Source organism: Microtus pennsylvanicus, chromosome 6 (assembly GCF_037038515.1).
Source record: "Microtus pennsylvanicus isolate mMicPen1 chromosome 6, mMicPen1.hap1, whole genome shotgun sequence".
Taxonomy (NCBI): domain Eukaryota; kingdom Metazoa; phylum Chordata; class Mammalia; order Rodentia; family Cricetidae; genus Microtus; species Microtus pennsylvanicus.
The window spans coordinates 49,758,038-49,778,495 of NC_134584.1; the positions used below are offsets into that span (position 1 = coordinate 49,758,038).

At 39.8% G+C, this 20,458-nt stretch overlaps 1 protein-coding gene across 1 annotated transcript in view; it reads left to right on the forward strand.

The window, feature by feature from the left end:
• Window positions 1–20,458, forward strand: part of Slc30a5 (solute carrier family 30 member 5) — a 28,647-nt gene extending 8,189 nt beyond the window's left edge. Inside the window, exons 3-16 of the mRNA XM_075976176.1 lie at window positions 96–162; window positions 1,921–2,006; window positions 2,330–2,417; window positions 5,436–5,523; window positions 6,549–6,625; window positions 7,039–7,209; window positions 7,684–7,972; window positions 8,144–8,352; window positions 9,048–9,205; window positions 10,334–10,463; window positions 12,512–12,707; window positions 15,971–16,197; window positions 19,274–19,402; window positions 19,657–20,458. Coding sequence (XP_075832291.1) covers window positions 96–162; window positions 1,921–2,006; window positions 2,330–2,417; window positions 5,436–5,523; window positions 6,549–6,625; window positions 7,039–7,209; window positions 7,684–7,972; window positions 8,144–8,352; window positions 9,048–9,205; window positions 10,334–10,463; window positions 12,512–12,707; window positions 15,971–16,197; window positions 19,274–19,402; window positions 19,657–19,827 — 2,086 coding nt within the window. The 3' untranslated portion in view covers window positions 19,828–20,458. The remainder of the gene's footprint in view (window positions 1–95; window positions 163–1,920; window positions 2,007–2,329; window positions 2,418–5,435; window positions 5,524–6,548; window positions 6,626–7,038; window positions 7,210–7,683; window positions 7,973–8,143; window positions 8,353–9,047; window positions 9,206–10,333; window positions 10,464–12,511; window positions 12,708–15,970; window positions 16,198–19,273; window positions 19,403–19,656) is intronic.

Here is a 20,458-nt window from a genome sequence, read left to right on the forward strand (position 1 = left end):
TCTGGAGGATAGCATGTTTCCAGTTCCAGTGTATTTGTTAAACTACACCTAATATTTAATGTAATGTTAATATATTATTCTTTCAATGTTTATAGGACTGCGTTTTTTATGGTTTTGTTTCAAAAACCGTTTTCTTCTGGGAAAACTATCACAAGGCATCAGGTGAGATGTCGGCAGAACATTTGGTCCTTCAGCTTCCCTTTCAGTAGTCCAGAATAAAGCGCCGTTTCTACAGTTTGCCTTTGTTGTTGCTTCTGTGTTTGAGACAGGATCTCCTATAGCCCGTTCTGGCCTCAATCTTGTTATGTGGCCAATGACGACCTTGCACTCCTGACGACCTTGCCTCTGCTTCCCTAGTGCTGCAGGCTCCCACCACCATTCCCAGTTTACATGGAGCTGATCCTGGGACTCACGCATCTAGCTACATCCCCAGTCCTAGAGTTAACTCTCCCCTGACTTGCCTTTCCAAAATTGAGGCTCCAACAGTGAACTATAAAATCTTAATGTAATGTAGAAAAGGGTAACAAATTTTAAAGGGGTGTCTTTAACACAGTCTCCTTACTCAGAAAGGTACACAGATCAGACATGGAGTCATGCACCAGAGGCTGGAGTGTCGCTGGGGAATAGATTATGTGCAGGGGGTAGAAGTTGGCCCCTAAAATCAGCTATATTCATGTCTTGTACTACTTACATGATTTCTTTATTCTTAATTTTGCTTACTTATAAAGTAAAGATAACAGTATTGTTTTGTGTATTTGTGAGGAATAAATTATTTTATCCATGGGTTTATTTTTTAATTATACCTCACATGTGAGTATGCAGTACATATGCAGTGTATCACCCTGGTCATCATCGTAATTCCCCTCAGATGCCTTCATGACAGAAAAGTTCCTCATTGAGCTTAGCCTCTCACAAAGTGACTCCCTGGAGTAGTTATATTTTACTGTGTGTCTCTTTCATGTCACAGTTATGGCCCTCTACCATATTATCAGCATGGCAAATTGAAGTTCTTCTATTTAAGATTTGTTTATGTATGCAGCATTTCTGCTTGCATGTGTCCCTGCAGGCCAGAAGAAGGCACCAGATCTTATTATAGATGGTTGCGAGCCATCCTGTGGGATGGGAATTGAACTCAGAACTCTGGAAGAACAACAGCATGTCTCTTAACCTCTGAGCCTTTGACCCCGGAAAGCAAGACATTTTAAAAATACAGTTAATCTTTTTAACTTCATCTAAGTTTCTTTCTCCATTTTCAGATAGCTATAGCATAAAAATTCCTCATGGAAAGCCAAACATGGTCGTAAATACATGTACTCATGATACCCACGACATCAGAAAGGAAGATTAATATGAGTTCAAGGCCAGCCTGACCTGTGTAGTGAGACCTTTTCTCCAAAAGAATCCTCATAGAGATTTTAAAAAAAAAAAAAAACAACCTTTATTCCTAGAAAACTAATGGAAAAAAATAGAAAATTGTGCTGTGTAGGAAAAAAAGATTTAAGACCTAAAAGGTAGGTGTAGTGGTGCACCTCTTTAATCCCAGCACTCAGGAAAGGAGACTGATTGATGGACCTCTATGAGTTTGAGGCCAGTCCAAGCTACATAGTAAGACTCTCAAAAAAAAAAGAAAGAAAAGAAAAGAAAAAACCTAGCAACAGATGAGAATATAGACAGTGGAAGTAAATCTAGCTAATAAGAGGATTTTGGCATAACGGGGTCTCACTGTTAGCCTGAGCAACTTGGAATTCATTATGCAGACCAGGTTGGCCTGAAATTGAAGGTGTGCCTGCCCTGTCTCCTGGGTTCAGAAATCAAAGACATGCTCTACCATGTGCTGCCTTCTGTAGGTGTTATTTAAGCGTGGAATATTTACTAGCAAATGGATATGACTGAGGTTTTTAATTTTTTTTCTATTTATAGTGGATCAAAATATTTAAACATGCAGTTGCTGGATGTATCATATCACTTTTGTGGTTTTTTGGCCTTACTCTTTGTGGACCACTAAGGTAAATAAAAACATGTATTTTCGCTATTTGTTTACATTTATTCATTTGAATCTTAATTTTGTTCTGTATCTTTTAGTATTTGCATGTGCATGTATGTAGAGGTCAGATGGGTCTTGGGGATCATGAAGATTATTATTGCCTGGTATTTTGTAGCCTCATTCTTTCTAAGACAGTTAATACCAAAATATTTTCCAAAGGAGTTGTCCATATTTCTCTTTCTCGTGTTTTGTGAAACCAAAGGGATTTTCTTTTCTTACTCTGACTGAGTTCATACTTCCTGAAAAAGGTCAGATCCATTCCTGAGCAGTGTTGTCTTTTCGTAGGACTTTGCTGCTGTTTGAACACAGTGATATTGTCGTTATCTCACTGCTCAGTGTGCTGTTCACTAGCTCTGGAGGAGGACCAGCGAAGGTAGGTTTGCCATCATTAAACACATTGTTCATAGCAAAAACAAACCATATCTTTTACCATTTATAATAATGAAGAGACTTAATACTAGCTAAACATTTTTCTGGTTTCATTTTGATATGATTATAGTTTCGTAGGAAGTTGTGAAAACAGTGCAGAGATGTGCTTTCTAGTCAATGTTTCCCAAAGGAGACCTAGAGGTTGCTAACAGTATAACCCATGCTTTAATCCTTTACTCGGGTTTAGCAGTGTCACGCATGTACTTGTAGATTGTGTAAACACCTGTATAACCACAGTAGAGAGCTGACAGATCACCTGCCAAGATCTCCTTCACGTGCCACCTGGAGCCCTCTGCCTTATTCTTCACCTTCATAGGAAAAGCCTGTGAGCTTGCTGTGTTTATTTAGTCTGCTGAACAATTACCCAGAGACTCACCAACTTGTCGTCCCTATTGAACAGAAATAATTTAAGTATTACTGTCTTTTGGAAAATGAGTTGTCAGTCTACCGTCCAAATGTTAGAGCTGGCACTATACTATCTCCATTTTACCAAATTAAAATATTCCTACTCATGGTGCCTTGTCCTGGAAACTGGCATCTGATTCCATAGCAGTTGCATCCCCTCCCCTACCACACACAATAAATAAATCTAATTTTTAACAGATAAGAGAATTTGAGGCTAGCCTGTACTACATAGTGAGACTCTACCTTTAAAAACAAAAAGATGGGGCAGCAGAGACCAGGGAAAGGAAAAATGAAAGGAAATGGGGGTTAAGAGAAAGGAACATTTTAATTGTGTAGATTTTTTTGTATGCTGCCTTTGGCCATAATTCTCACCGCACTAAGAATTTATTGAACAGATGAATGTCTTCTTTTCTTTTTCTTTCTTTTTTTTTTGTTTTGTTTTGTTTTTCAAGACAGGGTTTTCCCGTGTAACAGTCCTAGCTGTCCTGGAACTAGCTCTTATAGACCAGGCTGGCCTGAAACTCACTGGGATTCACCTGCCTCTGTCTCCCAAGTGCTGGGATTAAAGGTGTACACCGCCACCGCCAGGCCAAATGTCAGACATTTTTTTTGTTTTGTTTTGTTTGGAGACAGGGTTTCCTCTATAGCTTTGGAGCCTGTTCTGTAACTAGCTCTTGTATATCAGAGCTGGCCTCAAACAGAGATCCACCTGCCTCTGCCTCCTGAGTGCTGGGATTAAAGGCGTGTGCCACTGCCACCCAGAATGTCTTGTTTTTTTTTTGTTTTGGGGGGGTTTTTTTGGTGTTTTTTTGTTTTTTTTTTTTTTTTGGTTTTTCGAGACAGGGTTTCTCTGTGGCTTTGGAGCCTGTCCTGGAACTAGCTCTGTAGACCAAGCTGGTCTCGAACTCACAGAGATCCGCCTGCCTCTGCCTATCGAGTGCTGGGATTAAAGGCGTGCACCACCATCACCTGGCGGAAATGTCTTGTTTTCATTTAAATTTTTATTTACTGGAAGTTTTATAGTTCCATTGCTAAGTGTACATGATATTCTTATGTAAATGTGTGAAATAATACATGTAAGTATAAATATTGCATAAAATACTTGTGAGTTTACAGATAACAAATTGTAGTAAGAATATGAAGTTTTTATATATAACTTTCTGAAATGCTTATATAAACTAGGCTTATACATTTTCTCTTTAACTTTCTTTTATCCAAATTCTTTCCCTGCAATGACAACACAGACTTTAAAAGTTTATCAGGAAGCTGGGTGGTGGCGGCACATGCCTTTAGTCCCAGCACTCAGGAGGCATAGGCAGGCAGGTCTCTGAGTTGGAGAACAACCAGGGCTACACAGAGAAACCCTGTCTCTTAAACAAGGTTTATAAGGGCACTTGGGTATATGGCTGTGAGAGCAAGGACCTGAATCCAAGTCCCCAGCACCCATGTAAAAACCAGGCCCCAGGCCTTGCTCTTTATGCCTGTAACCCCATTGTGGTGTGGTAGAGACAGGTAGATCCTGGGGCAGGCAAGCTAGCCCGCCCAGTCAGAGCAGCCAGTTTCAATTTCGGATTCATTGAGAAACCCTATCTCAAAAAATACAGTAGAGAGGTAAGAGGATTGGAGTGTGGATTTCCAGCAACCCCTCTGGGTGGCTTACAACTGCTTGTAACTCCAACTCCTAGGGATCTGACACCCTCTTTTGTTCTCTGACGACACCTACTTTCATGTGCACAATTCCCACACACGTACACATAGTTTAAATAAAAACGAATCTTAAAAAAGTAGAGAGCGATAGAAATCACCAACTGTCTTCGTCTGTCTTCCTTATGCTTGCGTAAAGCACACACATCCACCATATGCATCTTTAACACTCTCTTAGGAATGATTTGATTTTCTCAGCATGGTCCCATGGACCTTTTCCCTAGGGGAGCACTAGCTAGACTGTTCTGTTTCTTAAATGTTGCAGAATGTGAAACAGCTCTACTAACTATTGTTCCTTAGATACTGAGGGCTTTTCAACCAAAAATTAGGAAACTTAGTCTGTAAACCTTAATGATTTGTTCATATTAATATGCCTGGTAACATTTTGAAGGAGATACAGTGCTAACATTAAAATGCTCTGCAGAGTTTATTTCTGTTGCTTTTATTATTTGTTATATTGTAAACTCTGTAAAGATGATAATGTCAAGTGTTAACTTTCACTAAATGTTCCATTTTTGTTTTGTCTTGTTTATCAAAACAGGGTTGCTTTGGAGCTTGCCCTGGAACTAACTCTGTAGACCAGGCTGGCCTTGAACTCACAGAGATCCACCTGTCTCCTCCCCAGTGCTGGGTTTAAAGACCACCACTGCCCAGTATACATTTTTAACTCTTCTGAAGACATGCTTAGTGGAGGATTGTGAGTACAAGGCCAGCCTGGGCTGTGTAGCAAGAGCCTGTCTCAGAAAGTGAAAGGGACAGAAACCTTTTCCTCTAGCATTAGTGCGGGTATCATGCTAATAATTAACCTTTTAATAAAAAAACAAAAATAGAACTTCTGTTTCTTCTCTTTCAGACAAGGGGGGCTGCATTTTTCATTATTGCTGTAATCTGTTTATTGCTTTTCGACAATGATGACCTCATGGCTAAGATGGCTGAACACCGTATCCTTTTGCACTAGATTAAAGTCTGAGAGAAAATTAGAAGCCGGCAGAATGGGAAAAAGAAGGAAATTAAACTCATGGGTCACAAGTGACTTTCAGAGATTCATGTTGACATTAATCACTGTTCAAGTAAATAGTAAAATTATTCCAAGTTGAATATTTTAGAATATCCCCAGTATTTTTCTACAGTGCTCATATTTTAGAATGTCCTGCTGCTGGAAAACAGCAAAACATTTAAAGTCCTTTGCCCTAGTTTTCACTGCCTTGCCCCGAATTGCTCTTGCCTGCTCAGTCCATACTCTTGAACCCATCTTCCAAGTCAAATATGTCTGTTCTCTACTCTCAACTCTATAACCTGCCTTATTCTTTTCCAGCCATACGCCTTTGTCTATTCTGCAATACACCAAAGTACCAGTTTTCCTCTGAGTGCTGACACTTGGTACCCTGGGGTTTATTAGTTTACTAATAGCAGTTTATTCTGTCACACTGAGATGGGGGCAGAAAAGGCTCCAGATTGTATCTGCTACATCCACTCCCAACACACCCTTCTGTCTGCTGCTCTCTTTGCTGGGCCTTGTGTGCTCAGCAATGTAGAGTAGACAAGTTGAAGACCGATTTTACAGACTGACCTGCAGATGTAGCATTAAGGTCTGCTTCCATCACAGGAGTGGACCAAAAAGATGCCTTGCCTATTTGTGCATCTTTTGGAGGCTAAGAACCAAAATGGAGTCACTATCTCAATACAGTCATAGTCATACAGCGGTCCACACACCCAGAAGCCAAGCATGGCAGCCCATCCTTATAAGCCCATCTCTTGGGAGGCGGGGCAGGGGTTCAGGATTGTGTAATTTGTACATTTTTTTTTTTAGAATTAAACTGAATTGTTTCAAAAGTACCATGTTACTAAGGGTAGTTGAAATGGCATACCCAGGCTGGTTTGTCTTCAAAATAATTAAACTTTGAACAGAACTTTCGCTTTGGGAGCTGAGTTTGAAAAGTGTTTTCCTTTACTACAGCTTCCTTAGCTGAAGGACATCATGACAGCGCTCTAACTCACATGCTTTATACAGCTATTGCCTTCTTAGGTGTGGCGGATCACAAGGTATGCTCTTCTCCATGTTGTAACTGTCACTGGGGGAGTGGGGGGCATGGGAGGCAGGGCTTCGGGTAGCCCAGCTCTCCTAGAACTTGATGGGTAGCCAAGGACGACCTTGAACTCTTGATCCTCCTACCTCTACCTCTAGGCCTATGCCACCATAGAAAGTATAATTTTTAAGTTTCGTTTAAACCTGGCATACGTCTTTACTCTTCACACTGAAGCAGCTGAGGTAAGAGGATCTCCAGTTTAAGGCCAACTATATTATCAATACTGTCAAAAATATATATATTTAAACTAATTTATCTCAGGACTGGAGAGGTGATCTCAAACGTTTGTAAAGAAATGTATAAGTCTTTACATATTTTGAATATGATAGTATATATGCTTTAATGAGATGTTTCTCGTTTCACTTATAGGGTGGTGTGCTCTTGCTGGTGCTGGCTTTATGTTGTAAAGTTGGTTTTCATACGGCTTCTAGAAAGCTCTCTATAGATGTTGGTGGAGCTAAACGCCTTCAGGCCTTATCCCAGCTTGTTTCTGTGTTTCTCCTTTGCCCGTGGGTGATTGTTCTTTCTGTGACAACTGAGGTAATTGTTTAACAAATAGAGTTACCATTAGAAATTTCAGTTCAGCATTTTTTAATTTGAGGTTGAGAGTAGTTTAAATTATCCTCATTTTTTTCTTTGATTTTTCCCCCCTTTTTTGAGTTAATTTTAATTGTTTATAAAAATGTAAGTCAGTACTATTACATTTACATATACTTCACATTCATTCCTATGGCCCAAAGGAATTGATGAAGAAAATCCAGCTAGTAGTCTTGAACTCAAAGATTTTTGGCTCCTTAGTATTATAAAATTAAACAAGCTTGGAGTTTTTTAGTACTCTGGAGAATACTAGGGAAATGTACTGATACTTTGTGACCCTTCCATGTTGGCATGCTGTGAATTGTATTGAGTCATGAGTATTTGTTTCTATATAGATAATCAACAAACATTCTGTGAAATCTGCTCTCCCCCCGTAGAATACTGATGGTGTTTTGTGTTGTCTGTTTCTGTTTCTAGAGTAAGGTTGAGTCTTGGTTTTCTCTCATCATGCCTTTCACCACAGTTATCTTTTTTGTCGTGATCCTGGACTTCTATATGGATTCCCTTTGTTCAGTCAAAATGGAAGTGTCCAAGTGTGCCCGCTATGGATCCTTGCCTGTTTTTATTAGTGCGCTCCTTTTTGGAAATTTCTGGACACATCCGATAACAGACCAACTCCGGGCTGTGAACAGAGCAGCACACCAGGAGGGCACGGAGCACGTCTTGTCTGGAGGAGTGGTAGTGAGCGCCGTGTTCTTCATTTTGTGTAAGCATTCGCCCTTGCTTTTATTTGCATTAATCTGCTGTGTGGTTTCTGCTGTTTAAACCTTCAGTATAGAGGTCGTTCAGTACTTGCATTTTAGTCCTTGTTGACAGTGACCATGTTGGTGACTTAAATGCTCAAAGCTTGTCTAATAGTCTCCTTTTCTCTTTGTAGCGGCCAACATCCTATCATCTCCCTCCAAACGAGGTCAGAAAGGCACCCTCATTGGTTATTCTCCTGAAGGAACACCCCTCTATCACTTCATGGGCGATGCTTTCCAGCACAGCTCACAGTCGGTCCCTAGGTTTATTAAGGAATCACTAAAACAGATTCTTGAGGAGAGCGACTCTAGGCAGATCTTCTACTTTTTGTGCTTGAATCTGGTAAGAATTCTAAATATTAGTCGTATTTTAAAGCACGGTGTTTTTATTTTGGCATGATACGTAATTTTAGCACTTTAGTTTCTGACAAAGATGAGCTAAAATTTACATTTTTCTCTAATTAGTAGCAAGTCACCTATTCAGACGAGGCACACAATTTCTGCAGTACTGTGGGAATTCTGGTTTAGTATGCTGTTTTAAACTACTGCTCCCGTAGCTTGTAAGAGGTGGAGTTGCCTCTTTAATAGGATGTCAGTGCACACTGCTGATACTGACGTTTTAAACCTTGCCTACAGATACACAGATCGAACAGTGCCTTCTAGTTATAAAATGGTTATGTCTGGGGCCGGGCGGTGGTGGCGCACGCCTTTAATCCCAGCACTCGGGAAGCAGAGGCAGGCGGATCTCTGTGAGTTCGAGACCAGCCTGGTCTACAAGAGCTAGTTCCAGGACAGGCTACAAAACCACAGAGAAATCCTGTCTCGGGGAAAAAAAAAATGGATATGTCTGATAGAGCTTAGTTCTTTATGATCTTATGAAATACAGTTTCCAGGTTAAGTGTCAGGTAGAGTTTGAAACACATCTTCAAAGACAGTTTGGGTAATTAAAGATTAAATTCTTATGATTAAAGTTAATAGAGTTCTTTACTGTAATTTATTCTCAACATGCTCCTCCTGTAATGTTTGAAACCTTTTTAGCTTTTTACATTTGTGGAGCTGTTCTATGGCGTATTAACCAATAGTCTAGGCCTGATCTCAGATGGATTCCACATGCTCTTTGATTGTTCAGCTTTGGTCATGGGACTCTTTGCTGCCCTGATGAGTCGATGGAAAGCAACCCGGATTTTCTCCTATGGGTAGGTATGCTATCAAGGCACTCAGTTTCTTTAAAACAGTTCAGATTCCATCTTCAGAAACAAAATACATTACATCCCATAGAGATAATGCCAAATCTTCACTTTTATTTCATTTTAAGTTAATGGGGAATAAGATCTACACATTGACTAATAATACTGATAATACTGACTGGCAGTCAGCTCAACAACATCTGTTTAAAAGCAAAGAGAAGAAATGCCACCTAAATCATTTGTGGTTTTGTTCATCATGTTTCTTTGAGGGCATGAAATATTCTTGACCATTGGCATCTTTTTGTTAAAAAGTATTTAAAATTTGAAGTGACTATATGAAAATATCCTCACATTATGACAATAATTGAACAAATGTCAAATCTCTTTTGCATGCAAGTTGTTTTAGTAAGACTTACTCTAGCTAGGCAGTAGTGGTACACGCTATTAGAAAGAGAAGCCATGTCTCATAAAACCAAAAAGAAAAAAAGAAAGAAACCTATTTAAATAAACATACCCCTTAGTGATTGTTTATATTTTGGAATTCTTGTGTGTGTGTGTGTTTTGTTTTAAGTGTGTGTTTGTGTCTGTGTATGTTTGAGTGTGTTGTATGTGTTGGCTGCTTATATGTGTGTACCGTATGCATACCTAATGCCCACACACTGGCCAGAAGAGACAGTCAGATGACTTGGGACGAAGTTAGACAGTTACAACTGCTGTGTAGTTGCAGGGACTCAAACTTGGGTTCTCTGCAAAAGCATAAAGAAGTGCTCATAACTTCTGACCAGTCTCTCCAGACCCAGTGAAAAGAGGATGAACCCAAAACACAGTAGTTTTGGTAGAGAACAGAATGTGTGCCGTGAGAGATACGGGACACATCAGAAGTTTAGAGAGAGATGATTTGTTGCTACAAAACCAGACAAGGCTTTCTGTAAGAAGGGCTGTATATATACAAAATTCCAATAAATATGTATTTGGGGTGACTTTTGAACATAAATAATATTTTTAAATTTTGATAATTTTATATTATTTACTTAGTAGTGTGAAAGCCTGGACTTGTTTCCTCACTTATTATAAGTTTATAATGTATATATTTAAAGTACTTGTTTTTCCTTTCTAAAAAGTACTCTGTGTTTTTAGGTATGGCCGGATAGAAATTCTCTCTGGGTTTATTAATGGACTTTTCCTGATAGTCATAGCTTTTTTTGTGTTTATGGAATCAGTGACTAGATTGATTGATCCTCCGGAACTAGACACAAACATGTTGACAGTAAGTATTTCTCTTTCCTCTTTGAGCTCCTGCTTGGTTCACGCTCTTCCATCAAGGCTCGACTGACCTAGGGCAGTTCTGACTTTGTTAAGTCAACATGACTTCCATTCTGGTGCATTGTCTCCTCGTGTACTGTTTCATTTCCTGTGGTCTTGGTGACAATTTTATCATGGTGTATTAAAAGAAAAGTTTCTTAAATAAATCTGAAGTTTTAAGTCATTTTTAAACAAGCTATAGTGATGTATACCTTTAATCTCAGCCCTTCAGAGATAGTCCAGAGGACTCTGTTTTATCACATTGCATTGTTATCATGGTTCTGTTTTATCTCTGTTATTAGTCTCTTACTGTGCCTGACTTATACTTTATCATAGGTATGTATGTGTAGAACAAAACGTAGCATATGTGGGTGGATTTGGTATCATCCTCAGGCGTACATTGAGGTCTTAAAACATACACCCCAGCCGGGCAGTGGTGGCACATGCCTTTAGTCCCGGCTCTCAGGAGGCAGAGGCTAGCAAATCTGAGTTCAAAACCAGATAGTTCCATGACAGGCTCCAAAGCTACAGAGAAACCATGTCTCAAAAAGGGGGGGGGGGCATATGCCCCAACAAAAACAAAGACTAATAATGTATTTACATTATTACTGCAGGCTTTTAGAAACCAATCCTTAGCCGGGCGGTGGTGGCGCACGCCTTTAATCCCAGCACTCGGGAGGCAGAGGCAGGCGGATCTCTGTGAGTTCGAGACCAGCCTGGTCTACAAGAGCTAGTTCCAGGACAGGCTCCAAAACCACAGAGAAACCCTGTCTCGGAAAAAAAAAAAAATAGAAACCAATCCTTTTCTCAGATACCTTGGACTAATAATGTTAACTTGTATTATGAAATGTACAGGTTTTGTTATGGTTTAATAAATATTTTTTCTTTCAAGATTGTATTTTTAGATACCTGAAGGCATTTGTACAATGTTAGAGATAAAATCAGAAAAATAAAAATTGTACATATTTTACCCAGTAGATTACATAACTATTATAACAATTTTAGTTCTTCCTGTACCCCAATCCTTATGCATTGTTTCTGTAGATGGCATGTCTCTTCTGTTGGGTGCTTTCTGTTAAGCCTCTTCATCTCACAGTTTCTCAGGCTCTCTGACCTGGGGTTGCATTCCTCCACAACTTAAGATGTACTCTTAGACCTTGAGTTATGTATCACTAACTTTTTAATGCTGGCACTTGAGTCTTTTAATTATGTGTATTTTGCCTATATGTATGTCTGTATACCATGTAACAGGCTAGAGAGGTCGTGGGATCCCCTGGAACTGGAGTTGTAAATGGTTGTGAGCTACCATGTAGGTGGTGGGACTCATATCTGGGTCCTCTGGAAGAGCAGCTAGTGCTCCTAACTGCAGAACCATCTCCCCCCTGACCTATAAGTAGCAAAATGACACTTAATTCCCAAATCATTGAAAGCAGTTTAGAGTTTTGGTTTGCTTGTACAGTTGAGCCAATGATGTGCCATCTGTTTTGAGACAGGGTCTCACAATGTAGCCCTAGCTCACCTAGAACTCACAGGGATCCAACTACCTCTGCTTCCTGAGTACTGGGATTAAAATTGTGCACTACCATGTACTGCCAGAATTTGCCATTCTTGATCACATTAGAGTAAATTCAAATATGTGTACCAGTTTTTTCTGTTTTGTTTTTTTTTTTTTAATAATTTTATTTTGGTTTTTCGAGACAGGGTTTCTCTGTGGTTTTGGAGCCTGTCCTGGAACTAGCTCTTGTAGACCAGGCTGGTCTCAAACTCACAGAGATTTGCCTGCCTCTGCCTCCTGAGTGCTGGGATTAAAGGCTTGCGCCACCACTGCCCGGCTTTTTCTGGTTTTTGAAAGTTAAAATTATCCAAAATTTTTTGCTTGTGGAACTTAGTGACGTTTACTGTGAAGTTCTTAAGCTGTGCGTAGGAAAAGTATACAGCCATGTAATAGCTTCTAAATAGCAACTTTGTTTTCTAAGTTTAAAACTAAAGTTTTGCCTATCTCCTTTCTGCTAGCCAGTCTCCATTGGAGGACTGATTGTAAACCTTATTGGGATCTGTGCCTTTAGCCATGCCCATAGCCATGGCCATGGAACTTCTCATGGACACTGCCACTCATCCGATCAAGGCCATTCTCACCATAATCATGGACACGGTGATCACGGTCACAGTCACGGCTTCACGGGTGGAGGCATGAATGCTAACATGAGGGGTGAGTTCTTAGGAAGTCCTGTCTCCTGAATTGATGTTCTTACTTGTTTTTATTAAATATTGGCCTGCTGGTGTTACCACTCTAGAGATGGTGGGACCTGGGAAAATGGAGCCAGTAATGAAGCAGACTAAAATCTCATGAAATAGCTGTCTTTATTTAGAGCCTTAGACAATTTGTACTCTGAGGGTTTGGTGCGGGAGAATTGTCTGTATTTTGTCAATCATATTTTAAATAAACGCTGATTGGCCAGGCAGGAAGTATAGGTGGGTTAACCAGACAGAAAGTAGAGGCAGGGTGATGAAAACAGGAAAATGCTGGGAAGGAGGAAGCCCATTTCTCCCCATTCCTGCCCAGATCACCAAAGAAGCAGTGTGTGACCTGCCCGCTGAAAAAGGTACCGAGCCATGTGGCTAACATAGATAAGAATAATGAGTTAATATAAGCTACAAGAGTTAACAAGAAGCCTGAGCTAATGGGCCAATAAGTTTTATAATTTATGGAGATCTCTGTGTGATTTTCTTTGGGGGCTTGCTGGATGTGGGAACTGGGCAGAAACCCCAACAAGCCAGCCCTCATGTTACAGAATGGCGCCCAGTGTGGGGGGATAATGCGTGAAACAATCCCACACCAGTTTGGATTCAAAGGGTTATTTATCTGAGGGGGGAAAAAACTTACAGAACACCACCCTACAACGACAGCCAGGAAAGGAGTCTAGTCGTTGGAGCTGCTTTTTAAAGAGAGAGACCACACCCCAGTGGGCTGGTATCTCAGCGACTATTGGCTGAAGAAGAGGGAGGAGCTCCCGCAGCAGGGTTAAGAAAAGTCACGAGTAAAGTTCGCATGAGTTCAAGCTGTATACAATCACAAGGACAAGCCACATGTGACAAAAATGTTTTTCCATGTAGAGAATAGTTTAAACATTTAATTGAACAACAGCAAGCATACTGAGTGATCTGAGTAAACTTACCCCATCTGCTATACCTGGGAGGAGCACAAAACATCTTCCAAAAAACAATCTGTGTTTTGAAGAAACTGAGGTCATAAGACTTTTGTCTTTTGTTTTCTTGGAGTTTTCTCACAAGCACTCAGAATTCTCACACGATTCTGTTCATGAACTGTCTTCTGAAATTCTGGTACAATTATTACTCAGGATTTTGTTGTTTTTTGGTTTTTTGTTTGCTTGTTTTGTTTATGAAGACAGAGTTTCTCTGAGTAGCCTTGGCTGTCCTGGAACTCGCTCTGTAGACTAGGCTGGCTTTCCTCTCCTTCTCAAATGCTAGAATTAAAGGCATAAGCCTGGTTTATTCAGGATTTTTTTTTTTTTTTTGGTTTTTCGAGACAGGGTTTCTCTGTAGCTTTGGTGACTGTCCCGGAACTAGCTCTTGTAGACCAGGCTGGCCTCGAACTCCCAGAGATCCGCCTGCCTCTGCCTCCCAAGTGCTGGGATTAAAGGCTTGCGCCACCACACCCGGCTCAGGATTTTTTTAAAGGAGAATGCTAAGACTATAGCTCAGTGAAGAGTACTTGCCTAGTGTGCCCAAGGCTCCCAACACTAAAGGAAGAGGGAAGCAGGGACTATAAATGCAGCAGCATCGATCAGCCTGGGGGACACAGTGTCAGTGAGGTAAGCTCATCACAGAAAGATGGCTTTCTCAGAAGTCTGCTCTCACGTGATGAGACTTAGGCTCAGCATGGAAAGGGAGCCAGGGAGAAAGGTAAGGACAGATGGGTTCTTGGGCCTGAGGTTCCTAATGAGTAGTTCTGAAGACCCACAGTCTATGAAATCTTACACCTGTAGGCCACATGATGGATTACTATACCATAAAAGGTAGGGAATGTTCACTCCACAATAAAGTCATCTTAAAAAATGGAAATGAAGGGGCTAGAGATGCCTACCTTTGATTATTAACATCATAAAACAAAAAAGGAAATACACTTGTGCTCAAATGGCCATGTTTGAATCAATTGCTGTACCATTAATAAACTTGTGACTGACAAAACAAATATTTTTTGTACTATAAAAAGACCTGGGTTTTATTCATCTCTTTTGGTATTGAATTGTTTATGCCAGTTAGTAATTTGGGTAATGCCAAAACTTGGCTCAAGCCAGATGGTGGTGGCACCCACCTTTAATCCCTGCACTCTGGGAGTGAGTTCCGGGACAGCCAAAGCTACACAGATAAAAAAAACTTAGCTTAAGGGAACTGGTACAGTGTGACTTGGTGGGTAAAGGCTCTTACTGATCAGTGATGCCTGTTGGCCAAAATGTAATCCTAGAATCCATGTAAAGGTGGAAGGAGAAAACCAACTCCACAAAATTGCATCTAACCACCACACATGCATCAAGGCATGTACGTCCATACACATATATCATCATACGTAGTAATAAATACATTTTTTTCAAAGAATACTTAATTTTACTTTGTTTTTGTAGGAATAGCTTTTAAGAACATGATTTTTTACACATACCAATTTGACTGCATTATTTTTAAAAGGTCCTTCTGAAAAGATTAAAAAATGCTTGGTTTTGTTTTGTATTTGGTTGTTCGGTGGGTTTTGTAAGGGTGGGGGGAATGAGACAGGGTTTCTCTGTGTAGCCCTGGCTGTTCTAGAACTCACTATGTGGATCATACTGACCTCACACTTAAGAGATCCACCAGCCTCTGCCCAAGTGCTGTGATTGAAGCTATGTGCCACCACTACCTGGCACTAAAAGCGCTCCGTTTTTTAGATAGTTATATTACTTTTTTAAAGACAAAAATCTTTAAAATTACAAAATTTTAGCCGGGCAGTGGTGGCGCACGCCTTTAATCCCAGCACTTGGGAGGCAGAGGCAGGCGGATCTCTGGGAGTTCGAGACCAACCTGGTCTACAAGAGCTAGTTCCAGGACAGGCTCCAAAGCCACAGAGAAACCCTGTCTCGAAAAACCAAAAAAAATTAAAAAATAAAAAAAAATAAAATTACAAAATTTTAAAGACAAAATGAGCTAGTGTTGAATGCAGAGTCGTACTGTGTAACTGACCTGGAACTCTCTGAGACCTGCCTTATGTTTTCCTCTTGAGTGCTGGGATTAAAGGCCTGAGCCACTGAACAGTAGAGCCTTCCCAGACAGATACTATGTCACGATTGCCTGCGTCCTTACAGAGTCTATACTCTGGGTTCCTTGACAGTAACTGTGCTTTAGCTGCTAACAAGGGGCCTGGCACTGATAGGCCAGTTAGATAAACTGTCCTTGCTCATGTCCTTAACATTTTATTTGTAGGTGTATTTCTCCATGTTCTGGCAGACACGCTGGGCAGCATTGGTGTGATTGTTTCCACAGTTCTTATAGAGCAGTTTGGATGGTTTATTGCCGATCCCCTGTGTTCCCTTTTTATTGCTGTGTTAATATTTCTCAGTGTTATCCCACTGATTAAAGACGCCTGTCAAGTCTTACTTCTGCGACTACCACCTGAATATGAAAAAGAACTACATATTGCTTTAGAAAAGGTAATTTCCTCACTACTTTATCCTTTAAAAATAGCGCTTAAAGTTGAGTAATTGTTTTAACAAATAATAAGGTATAAATTAATATAATAAAGTTTATCTTAAAGAACATAAATATAGTAGATCTGGCCTTAGTGGCTCAAGCCTGTAATCTCAGTTGCCCTGGAAAGTAAGATAAGATGAGCAAAAGTTTAAGACTAGCCTGGGCAACTTAAGTAAGTCTGTCTGAAGATAAAAAGAGCTAAGAATATGTATATTATAGTGACAGAGTACAGGGGAGAATGGGCAGGAGAGGGAGAAGGAGGAAGAAAAAGACAAGACAGTACACAAACCAAGAACTGAATAAGTATAAGATTCTGTATGACAAAGATGCTAAAAAAAGATTTTTTAAATGTATTATGTATACATTGTTCTGCCTGCAGGTCAGAAGAGGCACCAGATCTCATTACAAATGGTTGTGAGCCAACATGTGATTGCTGGGAATTGAACCCGGGTCCTCTGGAAGAGCAGCCAGTGCTCTTAACCACTGAGCCATCTCTCCAGCCCTGATGCTAATTTTCTAATCTCTATTCAGTTCTTTGTCATTAGAATTTTGTTTTTGGTTTCTTTTGGTCTCTTTTCAGTATTATTTTAAAATAAGGCAAGAAGCTATGGTTCAGTCAATAAAGTACCCACCTCACAACCCTGAGGATCTGAGTTCAATCCCCAGAACCCATGTCAAGATGCTAGGCATGTAATGTCACCTGTACTCCCAGGGGACCAGGATAGCCTGATTTAATAAGCTCCAGGCCTGTGAGATGCTTGGTTTGGGGTTTTTTTTGTTTTGTTTTGTTTTTTGATTTCCGAGACAGGGTTTCTCCGTAGCTTTTGGTTCCTGTCCTGGAAGTAGCTCTGTAGACCAGGCTGGCCTCGAACTCACAGAGATCCACCTGCCTCTGCCTCCCGAGTGCTGGGATTAAAGGTGTGTGCCACCACTGCCCGTCAAGATGCCTTGTTTTAAAGATGGATGGTATTTTTAAGGAAAACCTCACTAACCTCCACAGACAGACAGATACACATACACACACGTGTGCACATAAAAAACTTATTTGAAAAAGTGCTTAAGGGGCTGGAGAGATTGTTCAGCGGTTAAGAGCACTATAACTCCAGTTCTAAGGGATTCAACACCCTCACACAGACATACATGCAGGCAAAACACCAATGCACATAAAATAAAAATCATTTTTTAAAAAAAGGCACTTGAGAATAAACAAGAAAATAAACTTACAGAATTAACTGAGTAATTAGTAGAAGCCTGTTTTGTGATTATAAAGTTATAGAATTAGCTCACAAACTGATAGTATGTACTTACACCTTTTTTCTTTTTTTCTTTTTTTTTTTTTTTGAGATAGCGTCTTGCTACATACCTCTGGTTGGCCTGGCACTCACTGAGTAACCTAGGGTAGCCTTGAATTTGCGGCAGTTCTTCGTCAGTCTCACCAGTGCTAGGATTACAGTTTTCATTTTAATGAGTTACTTAAGTTTTCTCACATTCTCATAATCAATGAATACTATATCATACTTCTTTTAAAAGATTTTGTTGCTGGCTTATTTTTTAAGATAGGGTCTTGTGTAGCCCAGTCTGGACTTCAATTCCACATGTTGCCTGCTTCCCAAGTGCTAGGAATACAGGCATGTTCCACCACCATCTATTTTTTTTCCAGTATGAGGGACTGAACCCAGGGCTTTGTACGTGTTAGGCAAGCCCTCCATCAACTAACAACATCCTTAGTTCTAAAAAGTATTTTTTTTATTTTAAAAAATATCTCATAAGGATAAATTGCCATTTACCTCTCTAGTTGGCAGCTAGCAGTGTGAACCTGGGAGGGCGGAGCCTAAAGATGAGGTGGCCTGACAGTCTCATGACATAGCAGCTTTATTCAGAGCCTCAGTTTACACTCTGAGAGTTAGGAGTCACGTGAGCAAAGTGTCCCAGTCACAAGGACAAGCCGAATGTGGCAACAACATGGGCTTTTGCAGAGGCATATGGATAAATAACAGTAGCCAGGTGTAGGAGTGCTCTGAAGAACACTCACGGGTCCCATGGGAGGTGCACAGAAGCATTCCAAGAACAGTTCATGTTTTCAAAGAAATTGAGCTCACAAGACTCTGGTTTTCTTGGAGTTACCCACAAACACTTCAGAATTCCCCTCACGCAGCTCCATTCACCGACCATGTTCCAACAGTTAAGAGCACTTGTTGCTCCTACAGAAGACCCAGGTTCAGTTCCCTGTACCCACATGGCATCTTGATTGTCTGTAAATCTAGGGGATCCAGTGACCTTCATGAGCACTGCACACAGAGTGTATTTACATACATGAAAGCAAAACATTCACACAGACACACAAAAACTGTATCTTTAAATAACAACAACACATATGCCCATTACAGAGAAGTTTGAAGTACAGCAATGAGATGAAATTTGACAGCACTTTATAAGTTGTTTCACTGCATAAAATACTTGAGGGCTGGCCGTGGCTCAGCAGGTTAGAGCACTGGCTTATCTTCCAGAGGACCCAGCGTCAGTTCCCAGCATCCACGTGACTGCTCCAGTGGATCCAACACCCTCTTCTGGCCTCTGAACACCATGCACACACATAGTGTGCGTACACATGTAGACAGAACACCCATATACATAAAAGAAAAACAAAAATAAATACTTTAGCTTTCTCCATTTAATACCATATTGAAGAAATGTATATGTTAATGGCAATGCAATATTACATTTATTTAGCCAGTTTTCTGTAGTTGACAATTTAGCCAACCCTCTGTCTTGAAAACTAGGCTGTCTTTTAAATCTGTTATCTCTGTGACTGTATGCATGTGTGCGTGTACATTATCGGTGTAAAGGAAACTATAGTTATGTAAATATGCCCGGGCAATGTTTAGAGTAGGCGAAATATGTTCTCTGTGTCTTGAACAGCTTATTATAAACTGTATCTTTTTATTTCTTTGACCTCACCATAATGATTCCTAGATCAAATAATCTGTATATATTTTATAAAAATCATTTATATCACCTCTCTACTTAACTTCACAGATACAGAAAATTGAAGGATTAATATCATACCGAGACCCTCATTTTTGGCGCCACTCTGCCAATATTATAGCAGGAACAATTCATATACAGGTGACCTCTGATGTGCTGGAACAAAGAATTGTGCAGCAGGTAACTTTTGTCTGTGATAATTCACTTATAAGATTCTATACACTATAGGGCTTAGTAGCCATTTACTCATAAAATATCAATCTTGCTGGACCTGGTGGTGCTCGCCTTTAATCCCAGAACTCAGGGACACAGAAGCAGGCAGAGTTCCATGAGTTCTAGGCCAGCGTGGGCTACATCTCAAGACCCTGTCTGAAGAACAAAACTGTACTAACTACATTATTCTAAATTCTTTAATTTTCTGAATTTTTTAACAGATTACAGGAATACTTAAAGATGCTGGAGTAAACAACTTAACAATCCAAGTGGAAAAGGAGGCGTACTTTCAGCATATGTCTGGCCTGAGTACTGGATTTAATGATGTTCTGGCTATGACAAAACAGATGGAGTCTATGAAATACTGCAAAGATGGTACTTACATCATGTGAGGTGTGCCCGTGTGCATGGACTGTGGAGGCTGAGTATGTATAATGTCACATCAGCATGAAAGTTGCACACAACTGTACAAAGTCTTTTAAAGCTCCCTGCTGTTGGATTAAGGAGTCTTTTAAAAGAAAATTGAAATGCAGAATGAAGCATTATTTGTACAAGAAAACTGTTACTCTGTTTGAATTATGTGTATCATACTCTTAAATATGAATGAACATGATGTAATTATATCACATCATCTTCAGAAATGAACACATAATGATGGATTCTGGTAAAGACCAAATTTCTTCTGTGCATTTATTTTCTATCAGAAAGCATCCCCACTGTGAATATGTATTTACATGTTTATTACAAAGACCCAGAGGAAGTTTTTAGTCGATTTTTTGCATATCTGAAGGACAAAATGGGAATAAAATTCTATATTTATGAATTTTCTGTATATAAAACTGATTTCTAATTATAACTTAAGTATATTAAGTAAAAACTGTATTTCCACTTGAAATGTAAATTATTCAGGAGAAATTTCAACCCTGATTTGAGATAAACAATGAGAATAGAGAACTATAATATAGTTCCTGATGTATTACATGATTTAACCACTCCATTAAATAAATTTTTTTATTTTTGGTA